Genomic DNA, 22,772 nt, shown 5'->3' with positions numbered 1-22,772 from the left:
GGGGAGACATCTTCAAATACAACAAAAGAGGACACAACAAAGTGGTTAAGAGAGAAACTCTGGAGCCAGACTACCTGGGTTCAGAACCTGGCTCTTCTACTCATGAGTTTTGTGACCTTGAGCAAGTTACCTACCCTCTCTGAGACCGGTGTCCCCATATGCTGCTGTGAGGATTTAGTACACAGAAAGCACCCAGTAGAGCACATACCCAGTACTCAACAAATGGCAGATGGTACTTACATAACAAATATTATTACATGAAGGGCAGTAAGTTTTAATGTCTCACTTAAAATATTATCAACTACTAATGCTGTACTATCAAATGATGAGCTCTGAGAAGGAGGAGCTCAATAAAATAAGACGCAACAGCATAACTAGGTCCGTGTACTCCTGTTTCATAGAAAGAGCACAAGTGACTCAACATGGCCTGCACTTCAGCCCTCTTCCCAAGTTATGCAGATCTAAGCAGCCAACCCAAACTATAATTATTTTGTTTACTACTTTAACATTCATTTATCCCTTCTAGAAGATAAGCTCCATGAGAACACGCCTTAGCAGTACTTAGAACAAAGCCTGGCTTGAAATAGGTGCTCAATTATTAATATTTGAGTAAGTGACCCACGGAAAGAGGGCGCAGCCCCAGTCTGCTCAGAAAATCATCAGGAAAGATAAACCCGGGATAGGTGGGCAGGGGGATAGAATTAGTGAACACAGGTTCTTTCAAGGTTCTTTCTAATTCTGGGATTATATGATTCCAGTATAAAGAGTAATGCCAGTCCACCACTGAGACCCAAACTACACTCGGAGTCAGACCCACTTTCGGTGTGTTTCCCAAAGCGCCTGGGGGCTCAGTCGGTTGAGTGGCTAACTCTTGGTTTCTGCTCACGTCATGATCTCAGGGTCCCGAGATCAAGTCCCACATCGGGCTCCACGCTCAGCACAGAGTCTGCTAAAGTTTCTCTCTCTCCCTCTGCCCCTCCCCACCCCCCATGCATGCACTCTCTCTCTCTCCAATAAATAAATCTTTAAAAATAATTAGTAAGTAAAATCTTCCTTTACATACTTACCACTACAGTGTAGGGGGGGAAAAGGAAGGAAAGAAAAAGAAAAAAAAAAAATCCTGCAGCTGGAGTCCCAAACCTCCTGTTTTAAACCCTGAAATTCCATCGAGATCCACTGAGTTAAAGAGGAAATGCTTCCAAGGGCACTATTCCCACACTGAAGAGGGCTCTAGAGAAATCGGTGGCATGGACTGGAGTTCTGCACAAAGGCAAACACCTGGCCCAACCAGCAGGCTAACCAGAGGCTGGCCTGGCTTCCTTCCTGTAGTTCATGGCTGGGACAAGTGCCCTTCATGGAGTGAAGGGCCCAACACACCTTCCACCTTTAGTCAAGGGCTAGGAGGGGATAGTTTGATAATCCCACTCCTACCCCAGCCCCAATGAAATGGGTTTCCAGGCATTATTATCTTTGAAGGGAGTTAAGAATTCCAACCCAGGACCAGGGTGAAAGAATCTTGTAAGATTCTGAAAGCTCTGCTTCCTCTATGCCTAGTAACTGTGTTTTTTTTCTGTCCACTGCCCCTCTATCTCTAGAGGCCATGGAGAAAGAAAGCTAGGGTGATTCTGAGGCTTGGTGGAGGAAAATCTCCAAGGGACCACATACCACAGCAGGGGTCCTCCCGTAGCTGCCCCCCTCCCCCAGGAGCCCAGTAGCCAGGACAGAGTGAATACCTAACAAAACACACACTCAACCTGCCTTGAAAACACAGAGTCTTTTGGTGCTGCCCTGGGACCTTTCCTCCCCTACTCTGAACCCAGGATCCATTCAGGAGTCATGTTGGAGGACCCTGAGGCAGCTTTCAGGACAACTTGTTTCTCCTCTGTGGCACTGAAAGTCCCCCATTTTCAAGAATCCGACACTCTGTGGCGTCTTGCAGAGCACCCATAGCACACAGCACGGATTCAATAAACTCTTGGGACTTGGAAGAAACTTTAACGCTCTGGTCTCAGAAATCCTCCCTTCGGGGAAAAGAATGGAAAAAGAAACCCATCCTTTCCCCACTCAAGGACAGCAGAAGAGCTAGGGCCTTTGACTAAATAAATGGCTATTCCAAACTTCCTATCTGCTCATTTCTTATTTGCACACCACACCTCTTAAAGACACCTTTGCTATGATGCCCCAAAAGGCAAAGGGCAAAACCATGTCTGTAACTGGGTTATCAGAGTGGCCCAGCAGGGAAGGTGGGGGATGGCTCCAATGTTAACTTTGCTGGGCAATAGAGATTTGGCTGTCCCTGCCCTCTGGAGCCAAATTCAGCTCTACAAACCCTGTAAAGCATCAGCGCCACTCCTCCCCTTCCAGTCAGATCAGGCCTGAGAGGCAAGGGTCACCCTGTTTCCTAGGAGCTACCAGCATTACAGACCACAGGCCTCAGGAAATAGCAGGGGTGGGGGAAGAAAAAACTTAAGATAAGCAGGAGGAGGTTCCATCTGTAGCTGAACAGAGAATAAAGGGGGAGGTGGCAGAGCTGCCAACAAAGCTTTGGGAACAACGGTTCTTACCTGCAAGCTTCAAATGCCAGTCCACCACTGAGACCCAAACTACACTCGGAGTCAGACCCGCTTTCGGTGTGTTTCCCAAAGCCGTTGGTCACGCCTGCCAAGGACACACAGAGTAAGCCTCAGTACAGAAACCCCCTTCCCCTGACCCAAGCTGTCATGTGAGGCAGCTGACTGGGGAGGGCTTAGTGAGGAGGGGTGGAAAGGGTGGCTGTTCCTTCCCACATGGGAAATGGGTCTTGGGTGGCAGAAAGAACCTGGTGAAGACTTGGGGAAATGCTGACGAGGGCAATGAGCAGACACTGCATTTTCCTTCCCATCCCTCTGGTTTAACTTTAAGGAAAACACAGCACACAGCTCACACCAGTTATTGTCATTTGGCTACAAAAGGAAATACCAAGACTTCCCTCCTCCAGCTGGCTCCTAAGTCCCTGGATCTGCTTCTAATTTCAAGCCTCAATTATCAGGGAGTCTCCTCTGCCTCTTGGGGAGCCCACCCGCCTTGCCTCTTCAGATAAACACTCACACACCCTATCTATCACACAGCTGGCAAAGCTAAGCTTCATTCTTTGGGGATGGTGTCAGGGGAGGTTGGGGCAGGGTAATGGCTGTGTCAGTCCCACCCCAAGATATCTAGCAGAGCCAGTCAGAGCTGAGGATGGGGGACTTCAGCAGATCTAAAGCAGACCTGACCTTGCTGATATGGGGAGTCAGAATTCCCTGGGTTCTAGACTGGGCTCTGAAATACGGGCCCCTTTTCCTTTTTAACCTCTGCTTCTCCGTTTCTGAAGATAATACCTTCTTGCTTATTGAGGACACTATTAAGTATGAATGAGAGAAGGTCTGTTTACAGAAGGGGGCCCTTTGGAGGCAAACGAAGGCTGTCTGGTCATCCCAGGGACATGACGCTCATGAGCTGCAGAGGCTTCAACTCTCCTATTATCTGATTCCAAATCACAATCCAGAGTCCGACAACTGCTAGCTGAGCCAAGAGCTCAAGAGCTCTCAGTCACAGATACCTTGGCCAGAACACCCATAAGAGAAGGTGCCTGAGCCAAGAGATCTGGACTCTAACCTGGCTCTGCCTCTAACATTACGGTTTCTGTTTAAATCACGAAGCCAGCTGTGTCAGAGCTGCCTCGGCCACCAAAGATCAACACCTGTTTTTGTGAGACTCCACTAAGGTCGTACAGAAATATTCCTGGGTGCCAGGCCTCTGGGATGGTGGGAGATGAACAGATTCTAGCAGGTTCCCCAAACAGTGGGCCCTCTCAGGTTGCATGAGCCTGACGTCCAGACCTATTTCCCAACAGGGGGATTTTTCATGTTTAGTGCACAGCCTTCTCAGTGCTGTCTGGCTGCTCCTCTCAGAGCGGAGACGACAGTGGTAACTGCTACCACGGACTGCTGCATGCCAAGGACTTCATGCAGGCTATTTCCAATTCTTAGAGCCCCGCGAGGAACGTATCACCAGCTTCCTACTAGAAATAAGAAACAAGCTTGAAAGGTTAATTAATTTGCCCAAGCCTGACCCACAGCTGGTCAGAGATGGGATGTGAACCCCAGTCTGCCTAACTCCAGGCCTCAGACTCTCGAGTCTATATACCAATCTACTGCCCTAATACAGGGAGGCTTGGGCCAGACGGGGAAGGGAAGGTATTGCTAGAAACCAAGTGTTAGGCGGGAAGACAAAAAGCATGTGCTGGCCACACAGCCCAAAGCCACCACATAAAAGGACAAGAGAGCAACACGAAAAGCAAAAGCCAAGAGCAGACCCCTCCCACCAAGCAAGCTGCCCTCCCCCAACCCACTGGGACTAAACGACACTGTCTGCACCTCCAGACCCACCTCACCCACTTAGCCTTGGCTCCTGATGCTCCAAGACGCCCCTCTCCAACTGCCCCTCACAGCACTCTGTTCTTGTTTCCATACACACGGCCTGAGCCCTTGGCTCCATCTGCTCCCTGCTATTCTGCCCTCTTCCCACAGGACCAGCTCAGGCCCTGCCTCCTGGTGGAGCCTCCCCAACTCCTCCAGCTCCCAGTCCCTGAACACCTCCAGCAGTGCTGTCAGCTAACACATCACCACGGACAGTCTGGCACTCTAACATCTCTGCACCTCAGGACACCATCTGGACTCCTCCTGGATTGTGGACCTTTCAGAGCTGGCACTCAGTCTGACTTACTGTATGACCCCCCGTGACCAGCTTGTGCTGGACGTGTAGTAAGGACTCTTTAGTGCTGAAGCCCCCGTTACCTACCTCCGGAGCCTCGTCTCCACCCATACCCTGGCTAACTCTGCTGCAGCCACACTGTTTCCTCACTGTTCCCCAGGCATGCAGGAGTTTCCACCTCCGGGGCCTGTGCACTTGTTAGCCCATCTTTCTGAAGTGTTCTTCCCCAGATACCCAAATAGCTCACACCTTCAACTCCTTCAGATCTTTACTCAAATGTCCCCCCCTTAAGCCTCCCCTGGCCACCCTAATACCATCCAGTACCACCTATTCCCCTTCCCTCCTAGATTTTTCCCCATAGATTCTAATACAAGATACAATCCACTGATTTACTTTTAGTCTTTCTCCCCTACAAGGGGGATTTTTCTTTTGTTCACGGATTTTTTCCCCCCAGTGCCTACAATAATGCCTGATAAAATTATCTGATGAACGAATGAACTAAAGAGAAGGTAGAAACCACTTTATAATATATAGCTTTGCAAACCCTTCAGTGCCAAAGAGGGCCCCAGACACAATCTCGCCCTCTCGAATTACTTTCTCAAAGCCTTTTCCTCCAGGCCACTACTCATGTGCCCAACGGGTTAAGCTATGGAGCCCTCAATGCTTCTATTGGTGTCCACAGGGACCATTAGGGAGGCAGCCAACTAGGGTAGGTGCTGGCCGGCAAGGCAAAGCAGAAAAGCAGATGAGAAGTAGAGAAGTCACAGGCGTGGTCACCTGTCTCCTCCTCCTGCTGGGGGGACCTCTCCCCTTCGCTCTCACTACAGCTCCTGCTCCTTGGCCGTTTCCGGGAGTGCCGATCATCCTCGATGCTCGCCGGAGAGGCAGGAGAGCCCACTGCACCGTGGTCCTCACCATTCTCCAGGGCCCTGTCTGGGCTCCTCTGTAGCTTAACCCCATTCTTGGCCTTCTTGAAAAGGACCGAGGTGCGGCGGCCCACACCACTGAGTGGGGCACCAGCAGGGGCATCAGGGGCCATGAGAGAGACTCTGTTGATGCCATTGTCACTAAGCAGGCGTTGCAAGGGCTCACTCCCAATCTGCAGAGGTGATTTTTCCAAGAGCTCATCTTCTTCCACCTTTCTGGGCTTTAGTAATCGGCTTGGAGGTTTGCTATCATTAATGGGTTTCAGAGTAGGGGGATCCGGAGGGGAGTCTTGCTCAGACAGGGAAGGTGCAGGCCCAGTGGGCTCCAGGGTTGGTGGGGGAGGCAGTTTGGAGTCATCTGTTAGAGAAAAAGAGAACCTAATTGAACATTTTAGAAAAAGTCTGCCCCTACAAGCCAAATACTGACACTGATAACCAAGAACCAAAGGCAGGGGCTATTATAAATCCTGACACGTATCCCAGGTCTCCTGTCCGAGGCAAAGAGAATGTAGGATTAAGTTTTGTCTACATTTATCTAATACCATGTGTATTAGAATCACCTAGGAAGTTTCTTAAAAATTCCAGTGCCAGGGGCGCCTGGGTGGCACAGCAGTTAAGCTCCTGCCTTCGGCTCAGGGCGTGATCCCGGCGTTACGGGATCGAGCCCCTTATCAGGCTCCTCCGCTATGAGCCTGCTTCTTCCTCTCCCACTTCCCCTGCTTGCGTTCCCTCTCTCGCTGGCTGTCTCTATCTCTGTCGAATAAATAAATAAAATCTTTAAAAAAAAAAAATTCCAGTGCCAATTGAAAGTAAATCTCTAATGATGGGGTATTTTTTTATAAAGCTTTACCAGGTAAGTCTGATGAAATGAGTGTCACAAACCATTACTCCACACCTGAGAAAACTGAAAGCCACCTGGCTTCATTGATACTCAAGCAAGTTCAGCTTACATATTAGAGGTGCACAATTCTCATTCGACTCAAGTGTTTTCCCTTCTGTCAATGTATTTTGTCTCCTATCACCCAAGTGAAGCAAGCAGGACAAGCAGAGAGAGTAAGTTTACAAATGTGGAAAAATGAGAGCAAGTAAGTTAAGTCAGTGGTCCCCAAACATGTCTGTTCGCTTGCCACCATGAAACTTTTAAAAATTAAAACTTCTAAGCCATAGCCCAGACTTCCTTCATCTGACTCTTTGGGAGGTAGGCCTGGGAATTTTGTTTTGAAACCCTCTGGGAGAAGCTGTTGCAGCCAGTCACTGGGCAGGACATTGCGCTGCCACAGCCTAGGCGTGGCATATAAGGCCATATAAGTGGCATGCTGACTACCACATAGGGAGTCAGGAAGAGTGACTGCCAAATGGGACCTCCCAGCCATGTCCTTATTCTCAGTCAACCTAAAATAAGATGGGCCATTCCTTGCAATTTGGCTCCTTACCCTCTGGTGATACCTTCAAACACTTCTAGGCTGTGTGGATGACAGACCATCCCCAAGCTGTAGGCTCAGCTCCAAGGATCTGTATGAGGAATACAATTCTGTCCCCAATGAAGGGGAAGGATGCAAAGCAGCTCAGCTTTAAGGCTGGGTCTCTGAGAATCACCTCTGGATGTCTTTTTCAATTTGGCCTTTCTGCTTGGGATGGGCGAGTAGACTTGGCCAGCTGGGGTCAAAGCCACGAGGGAGCTCAAGAAGCCAGACCATCTTTAGGGTCTTTCTTCCTTTTCTATCCTCCCATTCCACAACCTAATCTGCTCCAAGGGCCTATCTACACGATGGTCTAAGGTGAGCTAATATTTAACTAGTATGTGCAATACAGCCATATCAAGTACAAAATACTATAATGCTTCTTTACTGTTAGTAAAGACCTGCTGGGCCCAGCCTCTTAAACTCCCCAAACCTGTCCACAACCTAGCAACTAAATATCCATGTCAGTGGTTCCCAGAAGCACACTCCAATACAACAGCCAAAAAAAAAAAATTCTGCTGAATTTTGGTCTCTAGTGATTATTAAATATCTTGGATATCATCCCTGGATATATGGAAGTGTGACCCTCTAAGGGTTTGTGCTTGCCCACGAGGGTCAGACCTAAACTCAGGGAAGGATGCTTCCACTATGGGATTTCAGCTTAACCCTTACTCTGTTACCTTGGTCTCCAACCCCTCTAATGCCCCTGTCTCTCACCTCTGTCCCCATCGTCTTCTGGCTCCTCCTGTGGGGCCTGCTCCAGCACAGCCGCATCCCCCTGGGGCCCTGCTGGCAGCTCCCCATTGGACACAGTCTTGTTCAGTGATGGTGGCTGTGGTGGTGGTGGCTGCGCCAGCTTCTGCCGAAGGGCATTGATCTCCCTGCGCAGTAGGCGGACACGGCGGGTCCGGGCCCCACTGGACCGCATGGCGCTCACCAGGTCCAATTTCTCCAGCAGCTCCTTCAGCTGCACCTCCGGGGACAAATGGGCCCGGTTCTCTGGGATGAGGATGTTGTCCACTGCCAGGGAGAAGGGAGGACAGAAGGGGCTGAAGGACCTGCCCAGCCCAGGGCAAGGGGAAGGGACCGAATCCTTCGGATGCAAAATATTCTCCTGGAATGCCTGGGCCAGTGGCTTCCAGCAGCGTCACTGTGGGGCCTTGGCTCTGGTAACACCACTGCCCGGAGGGCAGCCACAGGGACAAGGTCAGAATCTGGGAAACATCTGCAGGAAGCAGTTCACAGTCATAATTACAGGCTCCGTGGAGCAGGCACGAGGCACTTGGCAATCCCCTGGCCTGAGTGACTGGCTGCTGCCATCGAGAAGCAGAGAGCAGGGGCAGGCAGAGTGCGGGGCTCAGAGGGAAGTCCATTTTCCTGCTCCTCTACCTGCACTCCTTTGAAAGAGCCAGACATACACCAGCATTGCACTCTCCCTGCCCCATGCTCCCATGCCACAGAGAGGGCGTCCAGAAGAGGAAGACCCCTGGTAAGGATTTAGCTTTTCAAACAGACAGCTAGTACCTGATTCCCTTTCCTGCCACTCAAGAAATACTCAGTGAATTAGTTAAACTTTAACTCTTAGAACTATTGCAGCCACATGCAGGTATATCCCAGCCTGTGCCTACCCTCAATTCTTCTTCTCGTGTCTACCCTATATAGCTCCAAGGCCCACCCCGATCCCTGGCTCTCTGGGCTCCGTCCCTGTGCCTCCTCCTGGTCCCTCTTCTCCCCACCCATCCAGGCTTCTCACCGTCTTCCCAGGAGAAGCGGTAAAAGTCCTCCAATTTGGGTGACTCAGGCAAATGGGTGCCCCTCTCGGGGTCATAGCCGATGTTCTCTGCCTGCCGCCGAGCATGCCGCAGGATGGCCCCTCCCAGGTCCCGCAGGCGGACAGCTGCTCGGTGGAAAATTGTGTCTTTAGCATTATACTTCATGCAGTTGGTAACTATAAGGTTAAAGTCCTCCTCAAACTCCTCCAAGGTGCGGTACAGGTGAGACTCCAGCTTCCGCCTCATAGTAGAAAAATCCATTGGCTTGGATATGAATTCCAGGTAATCTGGAACCTAAACATATAAAACCTGTACAATTACAACAACCATTTACTAGCCAAACAGGTGCACCCTTCACCGGCACTCTTGCCTCCCCGTTTTCTGGTTTGGCAGGCTGGCTCAGGCAGAGCCCCAGGGCCCTGGCCCCCGCTGGCCTGCTGACCTCTCACCATGAGCAAGTCTACCAGCTTTGCCAGAAACCCCCAGGTTTTGTCCACCCTGCGGCCCAACCCCTTCCTGGCCTACTCAGACCCTGTTTCTAGTCCAGGAGGGGCTCGCTGTTTGGGAAGTGGTGAGGGAACTTGCCTCACTCAGGTTGACAGGTTCGGCAAAGATGTGTGCCGGATCCTTCTCTTGCAGCAAGTCCAGTGTGGTCCTCAGCAGAACGTTGAATGGCATCAGCTCCAGCTCCATGGCAGCCTGCTGGACCTTGACCTGTGGAGAAGGTGCAAAGATATCAGGACACCCCCTGCAAAGACGCACCCAACTTCTTAATAACTTGACTTTCACCAATCATGTACAACAAATTTTCACAGGGTATTAAGCTGACCAGTATGTGGGGAGCGATCACCAGCCCTCAGCCTAGAAATAATGACCAACAGCTACCAGGTTATGACTGTTTCCTATTATCAAGCACCGTACCAAAAACTTACAATACTAAGTTAATGCTTTCATAGTCCTTCCTAAATGCCAAATAACATTCTAAGCATTTTATATAATATAACAAGTATATAGGGTAGCTACAGATGAGGTATTTTACAAAGAGGCAACTGACGCACGGCGAGACGAAGTAAATGGCCTGAGGCTACACAGCCAACAATGGGCAGATTAGGAATTCAGTCCTAGACAGTCTGATTCCACAGTGTGTGCTCTTGACTACTATGCCACACTGCCTCTCTACTTAGATTACCTCAGTTAATCATCATAATAACCCTGAAGGGGAAATGGCTATTATCCCCATTTTACAAATATGGAATCTGAGGTTTGGAAAGAGCATGAGGAGTCACTAACCCGACAAGACAGGATTTGAACCCAGGTCTGACTTCGTTCAAAGACCACACTGATGATTTAAAATGTGACTCGGGCCAAAATTCTTAGTATGCTGAGATATTGATCCCATTGGCCCTTGGGGCATCTGGACTGGCCCGGGATAACCGGGGCCTGGAGACTCACCTCCTCAGGCAGCAGCAGCCTTGTGCATTTACAGTGGTATGTTGCACACATGTGATTTTCTGTGTATGCCCTAATGTTACAAGGTTGGGAAGCCATGGATTAGGCTATGAAACGTTCCTTCCTCCTGGTGACATCAAAACAGGTCTGCCAGCTTCCTTTTCCCTTTTATTTCTCTGAACCACAGGCAAGAAGCAAAGCTCAGCTGTGGGACCAGGCCTGGGATGGCACAGGCAGTTTGAATCTGTGGAGAAGGTCCTGAGATGCCCTCCATGCCACCCACTCATGCTAGGTATGGCAAGAGCTGCCCAGTCTCAGAGGTGGAAATGGAGGCTACAGGCCTCTGAGAGAAGGGCTCGTGCTGGGGCTGAACAGTGAAGGAGGGTTTGGAGAAGAGAGAAAGGAACATCTTTAACCCAGGCCTCTGAAGCATACAAGTTACAGCTGCTATTCCTAGACTGGAGGGAACAGCTTTGGCTCGTCGTTCATTCAATTAATAGTATTCACTCTCTGCCATGTGCAGAGTGTGCCAGTGGACACTTCAGGGAGGCAAAGACTATCAATAATGATGATGATGACAGCAGCTGACACTTCTATAGCCCCTACTACGTGCCAGGCACTGTTCTAAGATCTTTATATATACACTAAGTCATCTCCTCTTCATAACCTTATACGTGGGTTCTATTTTTACCCCCATTTTGCAGTCGAGGAAACTGAGGTATAAGGAGATTAAGCAACTTACCCAATGTCACGCGACCACTAAGTGGCAGAACCAGGACTTAAACCCAGGTAGTCTGGTGCCACAGCTCATATTCCCAACCCCTGCATGACACTATCTCCCTCAACATTCCCCATGCTTAGAGGCTGAGACCCTACTTGGCTAGAGGTCAGAAATTTGAATGAGTCAAGACTGTAAGTGTTTTAAGGGCCAAGTGAAAACCCCAGGCCAGCAGTGATGCCCATCAGAATGGTCTGAGCAGCTTTTCAAAATACTCAAGACCAGACTCCGTCTGAGATTTTGAGTCAAAAACTCCAGGGATGGGCCCAGGCATATGATAATAAGCCTCGGCATGAGGCCACCAGACGCTGAATCCCCCAGGTTAGAAGCCATGTGTGGCATCATACCCAATACAGACCAGCAGGCCTTGGAGCCCCCAGTGCTGGGCAGGAACGGGAGGAAGCGGACACCAGGCAGAGGCTCCCGGCTCTCCTGATGCCACACTGACAGTGGGAGAAAAAGATCTTGAACAAGAGCTTGGGGCTGAGGGCTCGTCCCCACCTGTTCCCGCTTGAGCTTCTCCCTTTTCCGAATCAGCTCAATCAGCAGTCGCGCCCGCTCCAAGTCATGCCGGAGCTTCTGCCAGTATTTTAGCTCTTCCTTCACTGCACTTGTCTTCTCGTCCTGCTCTCGCTGCAGGAAGGAAGGGAAAGGGGAGAGGAGCTGGAGGCCTGCTTCCTGCCCAGTCCTCTCCCTGTTCCAGCCTCACAGGGTCTTGATAGGTAAGGGCCCCGCACCCTGGCTGATCCACGTTCCTGAGAGCCCTTTCGCCTCCTCTCTGCCCCATGCCTTCCTCCTGCGCTCCCCCAGCCTTGCAGCAATGTTTCTTAACTGCCCCGAGATAACCACTGCTGGAATGAGAGCTGGGACTGCTTCCCCACCCCCTGAGGATGACAGGGGGCAGCTATGCCCCTCGGGGCTGGAAAGAATTTCAGAAGGAAACTAACAGACACCTTGGGGTGGAAAGAATTTCACCCGAGAGCTGCCACTTGGCTAGAAAACAACGTGAAGTTCTTACTACAAGCTTGTACTAACTGACTTGAACATACTTTAAAATACCACCAGCACCAAAAAACATGACTCCTGCCCTAGAAGAGGTTATAGGAGAGTTAAGGGAAGAAGAGGCCCAGGGGTTGAAACACAAGGGCATAGCAGCACAAACATATAAAAACTCAACAGATAAACTACGTATAAAATGCTGAGAGGATATAAAATAGAGAGGATCTGAGCAGGTTGGGGTTGGGTCAGGGAAGGCTTCCCAAGGAAGCAATCTTACTAGGGTTTCACATGCTGATGGATATAGGTGAACAAAGCAGTAAGGAAGGTCTCTGCTGGAACAAAAGAGACCCCAGGGAAGAAGCGTGAAGGCAGAATTAATGATTCTTTGCTTGGTGAAAAAAATGGCCTGGCCAGAGCAGACAAGCTGGAGAACCACAAAAGACAAGGAATATCCAGGATTCAGCTGATAAGAAGCCTCAACTCTAGGCAAAGGAACCTGGATGTGGCCTGTCTGGAGAGGGGGAATATGTTCTATAAAAGGAATATATTCTGGAAAATAGTGTGTAAGACAGTATCAGTTGCACAGTGAAGAAAGAATTAGAGGTGGAAGACTACCTAGAAAGCTATTGCTGAAATGGGGGGGTGGGGATGGGTGAGCAGGGGAGCTGTAGAATGGAGACAAAGGACCATACACTGATAAACTCCCCCCAAAATAGCATAAGGGATGACTGACTGGCTTGTCATGGAGGGAAGAATCACAAATAACTCCAAGATGGGGAATGTCTGAGGTCAGGAGGGAGAAGGTTCCATGTCAGTAATGGGGAGGGGGTGTCTGGGTGGCTCAGTCGGCTAAGTGTCCAGCGCTTGATTTCGGCTCAGGTCATGGTCTTGTGGGATCAAGCCCCATGTCAGGCTCCGAGGTCAGTGGGGAGTCTGCTTGAGGATTCTCATCCTCTGCCCTTCCCCTTGCTCTCTTTCTCTCAATTAAATAAATAAATCTTTAAAAAAAAATGGGAAAATATGTTTACCAAGAGGAAGGAACTGAATTCAGTTTCCAATATCTGAATTCTAGGAAACAACAAGAACATGGACATCTGTGATTTCCCCACCCCAGAGGGACTGAGGGCAGAAAAAAGGGAGGAGGACAAAACAAGAAACGTGGAGCTATTGCCACACTTATTTACAACTATGAGGGTGCACAAGCTCTCCCAGCAAATGGGCAGGCGGCAGAACCCCTGGGAATGTTACTACTGAGGAGTAAAAAGTCGGGTCAGCAGGAGGTGCAGTCAGCCGGATGGAGGAGGAGGGAAATAGGGTCATAGAGAAGCTCTAAGACAAGGTGATCCATGGTGTCCAATGCAGCCCAATGGCCAATACAGTGAGAATGTGAGGTAAAGCTCGCTGGGCTGGGAGGAGGTGGCTGATGTTCTAGGGGAGCCTACAGGGGAGCAGGCAGACCACTTCAAGGAAGGACCAGATGCAGACTTGCACTTCAAGACTTTAGTTACAAGAGGCAAAGTGAAATCAGATAGAACTCAGAGGGCATCAGAGTCGCGTAAAAGATTGCTTCATCTCTGGGGTGGCAGTGTGGAAATATTACAAGGCAGAAGTAATGGAGCAAGTGAGGAGGGAAAAAGAACTAAAAATGGTAAAAAAAAAAAAAAAGAAAAAATTCAGGAGGCCTCCAACCAACTCAGAAAATACTATAAACATGCAACAGCTCCGTGACTAAAAGGCCACCATGACCGGCCAGGCTCTGTGCTACAACTTAGATGGCACATCTGTGTGTTTTCTTTTCTTTTAAAGATTTTTTATTTTATTTATTTGACAGAGATAGACAGCCAGCGAGAGAGGGAATACAAGCAGGGGGAGTGGGAGAGGAAGAAGCAGGCTCCCAGCGGAGGAGCCCGATGTGGGACTCGATCCCAGAATGCCGGGATCACGCCCTGAGCCGAAGGCAGCCGCCTAACGACTGCGCTACCCGGGCGCCCCACATCTGTGTGTTTTCTATGAAACGTTTTTTGGCATATGTCAGTATAGTGTCTTAAGGAAAGTGCTCCTTGTCCTAATTCATGCAATGCGGCCTCCTGGCCCTCACTCAACCCACTTCTTCCTTTCTGCCATGTCTATGAGGTTTTCCTCACATATATGGAAAGCTGGGCTTGCTCTCCACTCTCCCCTAGAATTTGCTTCAAAGTCAAGCCTCTCCCATCCAGAAGGAGCTGCTGTCTGGGCCCAAGAGCTCTCTACATGCTGGAGGTTGTTCCTGGGAGATGCCACCTGGAGGGGTGACCACTTAGGCAAAGGCTCTGCAGGGGGCTCAGGAGGGGTGCCCCAACCATCCCTCTTTCTCCTTCACACTCCATCTCCTCCACCACCTTCCATCACTTCACCTACCTGCTCGGCATTTCTTTGGGACTGCAGGTGGGAATGCAGGCGCCGGATGAGGGGGACGCCATTCCGTGCCTGCCTCTTCAATAGCCAGTAGTTGTGAAGCCGCTGTATGAACTGGTTTTTCCTCTGAAAGGAGAGACCACTACAGATCTTGTTCAACCTTGAGTAGAGGCACAGGGAAGTGAAAGACAAGGTCAGTGGGCAGCCCTGATGACAGCCTCCTCTTCAGACCCTGGGTTCATTTCCAAAACTTATATATATATAAGAAGACTGAATAAAGTGGCCAAATGCCTCACCTCAGAGAAAGGCTTAAAAAAAGACAGCAAAGTTAAGCAGCTCAGATTCAGCATGAGATAGAAATATCACTTGATTTTCCACCTCCTACCTTATAGTCCTGATTCTCCAAAAGAACCCTCTCCCAGGAACTCTGTTTCCTGCGGTCCTGGACTCCTGGGAAACAGGCCTGTGCCCTGAACTCTTGATAAAGGCATCAAAAAAAGAACAGGAACTTGAGTAAACCGTGGGCAATGTGGTCACTACTTCCTCCGCCCTGTGGCTGAGGGTCCCCCCAGACCAGGGACTAGCCCACAGGGAAGCTGGAAGGGAAACTAAGTAGAAGTACACCAGGCTACTGCTTTCTGAGCTCAGATGCAACACCTTGGAGCTGCCTGACCTCTGGTTTTTCATTAAAGATCTCAGCAGCCTAAAAATGTCTAATTTTGAATGAAATGGGAAAAAAAAAACTGGGAAAGAGGATGGAGCACCTGAAAACTTAGCTGGCTAAACTAACCCAACAGAGAAGTCTTAAGGTCAGGATTTAAGCCAATAATACATGGGGGCGGGGGTGGGGTGGGGTGAGAGGGTGGAAGTGAAAAGGGTAGGAATTAATGAGAGCCTATAATCTTTATCCTAATAGCCCTGTTGCAAGATTGGTAACATTAGTCTCACGGTAACAAAAGATGGAAAGGCGGCTTAGAAATAGACGCTGGATAACTCTCGAAGTCACTAATGCGGTTAAAAGATGGTGGAGCTGTACAGGATGTGAATCAATGATCTCTCTGCTACACCATCCTATGTCCCAAAGTTGGTTCTCCAGAGTAAGCAAGGCCTCCGTACCCCTGTTGTGTTTCCTCCACTTTTTCTGTTCATCTCACTCCACTGAAAGGAAGAGAAGTGTGGCTAAACAAGAAAGTAGAAGCTAAGAATGGGCATGGTGGGCTGGACGTTGCTCACCCAGGCCGTGCACCTTTCCACAGTCAGACGTTCCTGCCCCAAAGCCAAGCTTACCAAATCAAGGCCTAGGCCTTTCCCCAAAGAACAGATCCCCCACCAATGCCCATGCCAAGCACACCTGCCCAGATGCAGGCAGCCCCCTCCCACTACAACCTCTTGGCCATGGAGGGTTCCCACAGCATCTGTGCAGGTAGGGAAAAGAATAAAAAACAGCAGCAGCAGCAATAGCCACCGTTTATTGAGCGCTTACTATTTACCAGGCACTGTGCTAAGTGCTTTACTTATATCATTACATTTATTTCCCACAACAACCCTGTGAGGCTCATTTACAAAGAAATAAGGCTTAAAGAAGTAACCTGCCAAAGGTCACACAGGTAGTGACAGGAGCAGGAGTCAAAAGCAGGTCTGTCTGGTTTTTTTCTTAGCCAGCATGCTATGCTGGCCCCTACAAGACACATCAGAGCAGACGTGACAACCAAAAAGTCTAGTCCAAGGGCACAGTGACCCTACAGATGTTACTAAGCATGGACCAACTCAACAACAGGGAAGAGGGTAGCCTACAACAGCTCTGTGACTAGAAGACACTTCCAGTTGACTGAATTCTAACTCTAGCCTCAAGAGCCTCTCCCTCCCGCTCTTCTCCACTCTTGTGTCTCCTTCCCAGACTGAGAAGTCTGGCTGCCTGTTCCCCTTACAACAACTTATTCCCCACTACCCTCCAGCACTCTTTTCTGCCTAGCCTTTTCAACAAGAGAAACAGACAATAGGAACAGAGCCTGGAGGCATGATGAGCCCCAGCTTGTGGTTAGGTTCTGTGCTTCCCATCTGGTTCCAGCCCTTTGAACAGGACTTGGCATATAGTAAGTGCTCAATAAACACCTCATTGAATGAACAAAGGAGTGAACAACTTTACCTCCTGTGGCTGCAGTTTCTTCATCTGGGGGTATGGGAGAAGGTGCAAGGACTACATTAGATCAATAATCTCCAAGATTCCTTCCTGCTCTAACACTGTTTACTTTCTAAAAAATATCACCCTTGAGATGAGCTTCCACTGGAAAAATCTTTCTGGTCTTTTGCTTTTCTGCCCTCTAACAGCTACTTCTCTGATGGTTCAAAAGAGGTACAATGGTCCCTCTATAGACTCAGTAGGGACAAAGGTGGCTTAACTATACAGCTAAACCGAGTAAGCCTCTTTCCCCTAAATCTGAAAGCTTCTCAAGAGAAACAGCATGTCTTCCCCACACCACCAGCCCCTCACACAAAGCCCCCATCATTCCCAGAACAGAGCTTTCTGGGCAGCAGACACCCATACTGACCCCCTGAAACAGAGGTTCTCTCAGTTCTATCCCCACGGGGGTTTTTGGTAACATATGTGGGGAGTGTCTGAGTTTGTTACAAAGACCACGCAATGAGGGAAGGGATGCAAATGGTGCTTACAGACAAAGATCAGGGATGCTAAACACTGAGAAATCTATGGGACAGTCCTAATAATGAAGAAGTATCCTGTCCCAAATGCCACTTGTGCACCTGTTGAAAAATACTGCTTTAGACACCCTTCACCTGGGTTTCTAAGCAACTTAACTGTCTGTCTCACCTTGAAGCAAAGGAAACACATTGCTCTCAGGGCACAATCAAAACCACAAACCAGACCAGGGTCCAAAGGAGAAGTCTAAATTTGAGGGCACAGAAGAGAACAAACGTTCACCAACCATGCTTGGGGAAGGAGGTCCTGGCTCAGGGCCAACACCAGGCCAAGAAGAAACCATCGGTCCATGGGGAGCCCTCCTGGGCAGGCTTACCTATAAGAGGGTATCTGTGGGACAGTGACCATGGGGACAGTGGAGGGCGTATCTCGGCCCACTTCCTCCGGCTCCTTCTTGATCTTCTGCTTCAAAGTCATCTTGTTCTTCTTGGGCACCCCCTTGAGGGGGCCACCTACCCCACCCTGGCCTTCATCTTCCTCCTCCTCTTCCACCTCTTCCTTCTCTTCTTCCTCTCCACAGCCTTCCTTCAGCCCTTCCTCATCCCCAGCCTCACTGAGGCTCCCAGGGGAGTCACCCTTCCTCCTAGCAGTGGCAGCACCTGGCGGCGAGTGGGCCTCACAGTAGGCGGTCTTGCGTACTGTGAAGATGGTGCCGTTGAGGCTGGTCTCACGCATGGGCTCAATCTTCATGAAGAGCCCAGCCCGCTGTGCACATGTCACATGAAAGGCTGTGTAGCAGTTCACCTTATGGCACTGGATGGCTGCCCCCAGCCCCTTCTGCTTGCAGATATAGCAGGTTAGTTTCCAGCGGGCAGGTGGGATGTTGTCGATGCCCTCAATGGGCTCCAGGAACACGGTGTTAGCGAAGCAGACTTCAGGGATCCAGATGGCACACACCACGTGCGCCCAGTGCCCATCGCTGGTCTGTTTGAAGGCGCCGCCCTTATTGGGGCAGAGGACGCAATCCACAGGCCGGGAGGGAGACTGTAGGCAGCAGCGGCATAGCCATTGGCCCTCGGGGATGTAGGGGACACCGTAGCACTCCTGGTGTACAGCCAGGTTGCAGATGTCACAGAAGAGAATGACGTTGCTGTTGTGGCATTCGTCGTCCAGGCACACACAGCAAAAGGCGTCTTCGTCAATAAGTGACTGCTGGGCCCCACTGCTGCGACTCTCCAAGTATGACTCCTTCTCAAGCCGGTCTACCAGCAGCTCGAAGGTGTCTGCTGACACCAAACTGTGCCCATCTACACGCCGCTTCTCATTCACCATGTCCAGCCAGGCAAGGTCTTCCTCATCCATGTCATACTCCACCTCTGCATCCAGGTCTTCAGGCGGCTTCTCGATGTAGCGGTAGTAGGCAGCAGGCAGCGGGGGCGCTTCTGGCTGGCTGCCGGAGTCCAACATGCGAAAGCTGGGTTGCGGCAGGTGGAAGGAAGTGCCGGACGCATGCTTGGAACAGGACTCCTTCTTCTTGCCCTTGGAGGAGGGTTTTTTGGACTTGCCAGGGAACTGAGGCTGCTCACTGTTTTCCTTGTTGCTATTGCATTCGGTGATATCCTGGGCGGTCAGCTCATCCTCTGTGATGATCTTGAGTGGGTCATAGATGCTGATTCGATGCAGGCGTCCATCAATGTCCACCTCGACGATCCGCTGGGCCTGGGCATATGTCAAGGTCTCCCGAGTAGGTGAGCACTTCAGACTGTAGGGGGATGGGGAGCGCCGGCCCTCGGCATTCTGCCGCGACTTCCGGCGAGGCTTCCTCATGGCACCTGGGAACCAAGGGGACAGGCCTAAGGAGAAACCAGGAGACTGAACTGAAGGTTCAGGCCTACACTCACTCACCCTTCCATCTGTTCGAGTGGCCACCAAGATGACTGTCTCTCCCCTCTGTGTGAACATCCTGCCCTTCAGACATCCACACGGCTTGCTCCTTCAAGTGTTTTCACAAACACTGCTTCTCAGTGAGATCCTCTCTGAGCACTCTTATCTAAAACTGCAAAGCTCTTTCCCCCCACCAGAAAATCTTTCATTCTGCTTTATTTTTCACTGTAACACTCCCCATTTTTTATTATGCTATGTAATTTGCCTATTTATCATGAATGTTTGCTTCCTTACACTGAAATATAAGCTCCATGAGGGGAAATATTTTTGACTATCTTGTTCACCACTGTATCCCCATCACCTGGAATGATGCCTGGCTCCTATGTAAGCATGCACTCAATAAGTACTAGTTGCACGAAAGGAGAAATCCAACATGCATGATCCCTGCCCTCCAGGTGCTCCATCTAACTGAAGGGACAGAAAAGTAAACAGATCATCACAATACAACATGGAGAGACATTTATGTACATAAGGGTGTGGGGTAGCTAAATATGGAAAAGGAGGGGGAGGTCCAGGGTTCAGAAAAAAAGAAAACAAATAGCACCCACTTTCAAGCTCTGTACATGACCAGTGGCCCCATCACAGGATCAAAATCTCATAGGTCTAGAGCCTTCTCCCAACCCATCTTACAATGATCAGAAACTCTATCCCCTGACCACGCCCAGGGCAGAAGAGGTGAAGGCACCTGAAATGTCTGCTATGTGGTCTAGACTTCAAACTACAGTATACAGGGTTTTTTCTGGAAAAGGCAGCATTCAGGATGCACTGGCTGGTACATCTCTAAGCAGAAACACTGGAAGCTCTGGGAATGGCCCCACGTGGCACTGAAGTTTTAAGTGGCCTATGTGGGACCCTCATTGCACCTACTGCCAAGGTGACTGGGGCAATATCTGAGGTAAACTCTCAATGCACTGTTACTTCAAAAGTTCCTCTCTTCCCAAATACTTACATCTAGTCTACCCTTGTAGAGCAAGGAGAAAGCCCTAAAGTTTCCCACATCATTCTCTGAGGAAACGGAACTACGACAAGCTCATAAAGAGCTGTGGTAGCAGTTACTGAGGCCATCACTACCAGGAAGGACATTGGGAGATATGGTGCCCCAAGGTGTGGGCAGAGACCTGGAAAGGTACAGCGAGAGGATTTCAAAGAGAAGAAGAGTTTGTCACCTTGGCTGTAGGATCTACCACCTTTATCTATAAAGCAGAGATGATGATGATAATTTAGCACACTTTTGCAAACTATAAATCCTTTACTTTTTTTAAAGATTTTATTTTTTAAAAAAATTTTAAGTAGTCTCTACCTCAACGTGGGGCTTGAACTCACAACTCTGAGATCAAGAGCTGCGTGCTCCACTGAGTCAGCCAGGTGGCCCAATCCCTTTTACTTTTAATATTTCTCTCAACTAGTTTGGGAAGTAGAATAGATATTATCATCTCCATTTTACAGATGAAGAAACAAGCTCAGAAAGGTGTCGCTCAACCGAAAGAAAGCTACAATTCAAACCCGGATGATGTATTGAACTCATCTCACGGGGAAGAACACCACGGAGATGCCATGGTCTGGTACAAAAGGAGGCTCTGGGGCACTCTAGGTTCTAATCTTGGCCCTGTGTGACCAGGAGAAAGTCACTTAATCTCTCTGTGCCTCCAGACTCCCCAGTAAAATGAAAATTAAATCTACCTCTTAAGCGTTGCTATACGTTAATAAGGTAGTATTAACATCCTTATTTAAAAGGCTTTCCAATCCCAAAGTGTGACTGAAACAAACAAACAAACAAACAAACAACTTGGCTGAGGAACAGTGCCAGGCAGGCACACACCCCATTTGGAACAAAAGGCAACAGAATCATCACAGCAATTCTGTCCAGGTTCCAGAGGCCCTTGGCCACTACATGCCCGACAAATGCCAACTCCCTGGGGGTACCCCAGGCCAACAGACCTGCTTCACTGCCCCCACGCCCTCATGGGCAGGGAGATCCTTGCAAAGGTGTGAAAAACTACCTCAATACTAACCTGAAATAGTTTAGACGGAGGGTGTGGAGCCTCCTTTGTTAAAGTGTCGTATGTTCTTCCTCCCTACCTGCTACCCCCTTGGCAGTCTGGGGTAGCTCTTCACCCAAGCAGCAAGTATCTACTGAAAACCTCTTGTCTCAACCGAGGCTCTAGACACCGGGCGGGGGGGGGGGGGCAAATTCTGGAGAGGGAAGGGCTGCTGTTGAGGAAATGACTTTCGCCCACAAGGAGCTTACAGTCCAATTTTTTGGCGGGAGTTTCTCAACCCACGCAGCCCTTCCCACAAACACACCACCAAATACCCGCAACACCCCCAGGTCTCCTCAGTAACCCCTGAGCCCCCACTCGCCCACCCCACCCAGGTCCCCGAAGAACGAGGAGTTTCTGCAATTCGACTGTATCTCCTGTACCCCACGAGAGACTCATGAGACAGGGGACAGCCCCAGCCAAGGCTCCTGCCCCTTTAAAGAGGCACCTCTTCCAGAAGAATCTTGACCCTTCCGAGGAGAAAGGAGGGAAATAACACCTCCTCCCCTGAGGGGAGGGGGCGAGCGCGCCAGAGACAGACTGACGCGGAGTCCGACCCTCAGACAGAGAAAGCTAGCGCCAGCGAACCAGCGGGGCAGAGAGGCGACCGCCATTGGTCGCCTCACCTGCCCGTCAGGAGAAACCGGGGGGCCAAGGGACGCTCAGGGGGTGGAACCCTCCGCTGGTCTGACCAATTGGGGAACATGGCGGGGGCGGGGCTCGGCGGCTCGCCAGCCAGGGCCGGGGGGGAGGGAAACAAGATGGCGGCTGCGGGAGGGGGTCCTCGCTTTTCAGCTCCCCCCTCACCCGCCTTCTCCTTCGCCGCCGCCGCCCTCGCTCCAGGAGAGCGCTTTCGCGCCGCCCCCACCCCGCTCGGTTAGCCCCCCGCTTCCCTCTCCCCATCCCCCCCCGCGCAGTCCCAGGTCCCCGTAGGCCCCGCTGCCCCCGCCCTCGCTCTGTCCGGCCCCGCTGCCACCCCCATTACCTCAGCCGCCGGCCCGGCCCCACCGTTCGGGGCCCCTGGGCGCGGGCGGGCCGGCCGTCGAGCAGGTCGGCGCGGCCCGGGGAGCGGAGCGCGGCCTCCTCCCGCGCTGGCCTCCGTGGCCACCGCCGTGCCCCCTCCCGGCCCGCGCTGGGGCCCCGGCCCGGCCGCCGCCGCCGCTCCCGGGGGAGGAGGGGGAATGAAGCCGCTGCCGCCGCCGCTGCCGCCACGGAGCCCGGCCGAGGGGAGGGAGGGATCAGCCCCCAGGCAGGATCCGCCCCTCCGGCCTCCCCCCCGCCACCTCCACCCCTTCCCTCGCTCCCTCCCTGGCTCCGCGGGCTCTCCCGCTGAACAGGAGCGAGAGCGCGAAAGAGGGGGGAACGGGAAGAAAATCCCCCCGCCCGTGCCCGGCGCGGCGGCGGCCGGGGCGGCGCGGAGAGGAGCGCGGAGCCGCCGCCGCCACGGGGCACCGTCCCCGGCTCGGCCTCACGGTGGCGGTGCGGACGCGGCAGGGGCGCCGAGCAGAGACGGGGTCTGCGCCCGCCGCGGCCAAGGCTCACCCCGGCCCAGCCCGCCGCGGGGCGAGCCCGCAAGGGAGCGGGGGACGTCGGGGTCTGCTTGAGAAAGACAAGGATTCCC

General features: G+C 51.1%; 1 protein-coding gene across 5 annotated transcripts in view; it reads right to left on the bottom strand.

Annotated features, from left to right (window-relative positions):
- BRPF3 (bromodomain and PHD finger containing 3) overlaps positions 1–22,369 on the bottom strand; it is a 34,649-nt gene extending 12,280 nt beyond the window's left edge. For 3 of the 5 annotated variants that reach the window (XR_015722640.1, XM_087858167.1, XM_087858170.1), the window contains exons 1-9: positions 22,137–22,369; positions 17,545–19,021; positions 14,516–14,672; positions 11,621–11,752; positions 9,478–9,606; positions 8,874–9,186; positions 7,838–8,140; positions 5,512–6,018; positions 2,565–2,658 (exon numbers count right to left, since the gene is read on the bottom strand). Coding sequence is in view for 4 of the 5 variants with exons in the window: in XM_087858167.1 (XP_087714293.1) it covers positions 2,565–2,658; positions 5,512–6,018; positions 7,838–8,140; positions 8,874–9,186; positions 9,478–9,606; positions 11,621–11,752; positions 14,516–14,672; positions 17,545–18,995 (3,086 nt within the window). In the remaining variant the exon portion in view is untranslated. The remainder of the gene's footprint in view (positions 1–2,564; positions 2,659–5,511; positions 6,019–7,837; positions 8,141–8,873; positions 9,187–9,477; positions 9,607–11,620; positions 11,753–14,515; positions 14,673–17,544; positions 19,022–22,136) is intronic. The other 2 variants (XM_087858168.1, XM_087858169.1) reach the window with 2 other exon arrangements.
- Between the last annotated feature and the right edge of the window lie 403 nt (positions 22,370–22,772).

Source organism: Ursus americanus, chromosome 32, assembly GCF_024610735.1.
Source record: "Ursus americanus isolate L20-20 chromosome 32, mUrsAme1.1.p, whole genome shotgun sequence".
In the NCBI taxonomy this organism is placed as follows: Eukaryota; Metazoa; Chordata; class Mammalia; order Carnivora; family Ursidae; genus Ursus; species Ursus americanus.
This window is presented reverse-complemented; position numbering and strand designations above follow the sequence as displayed.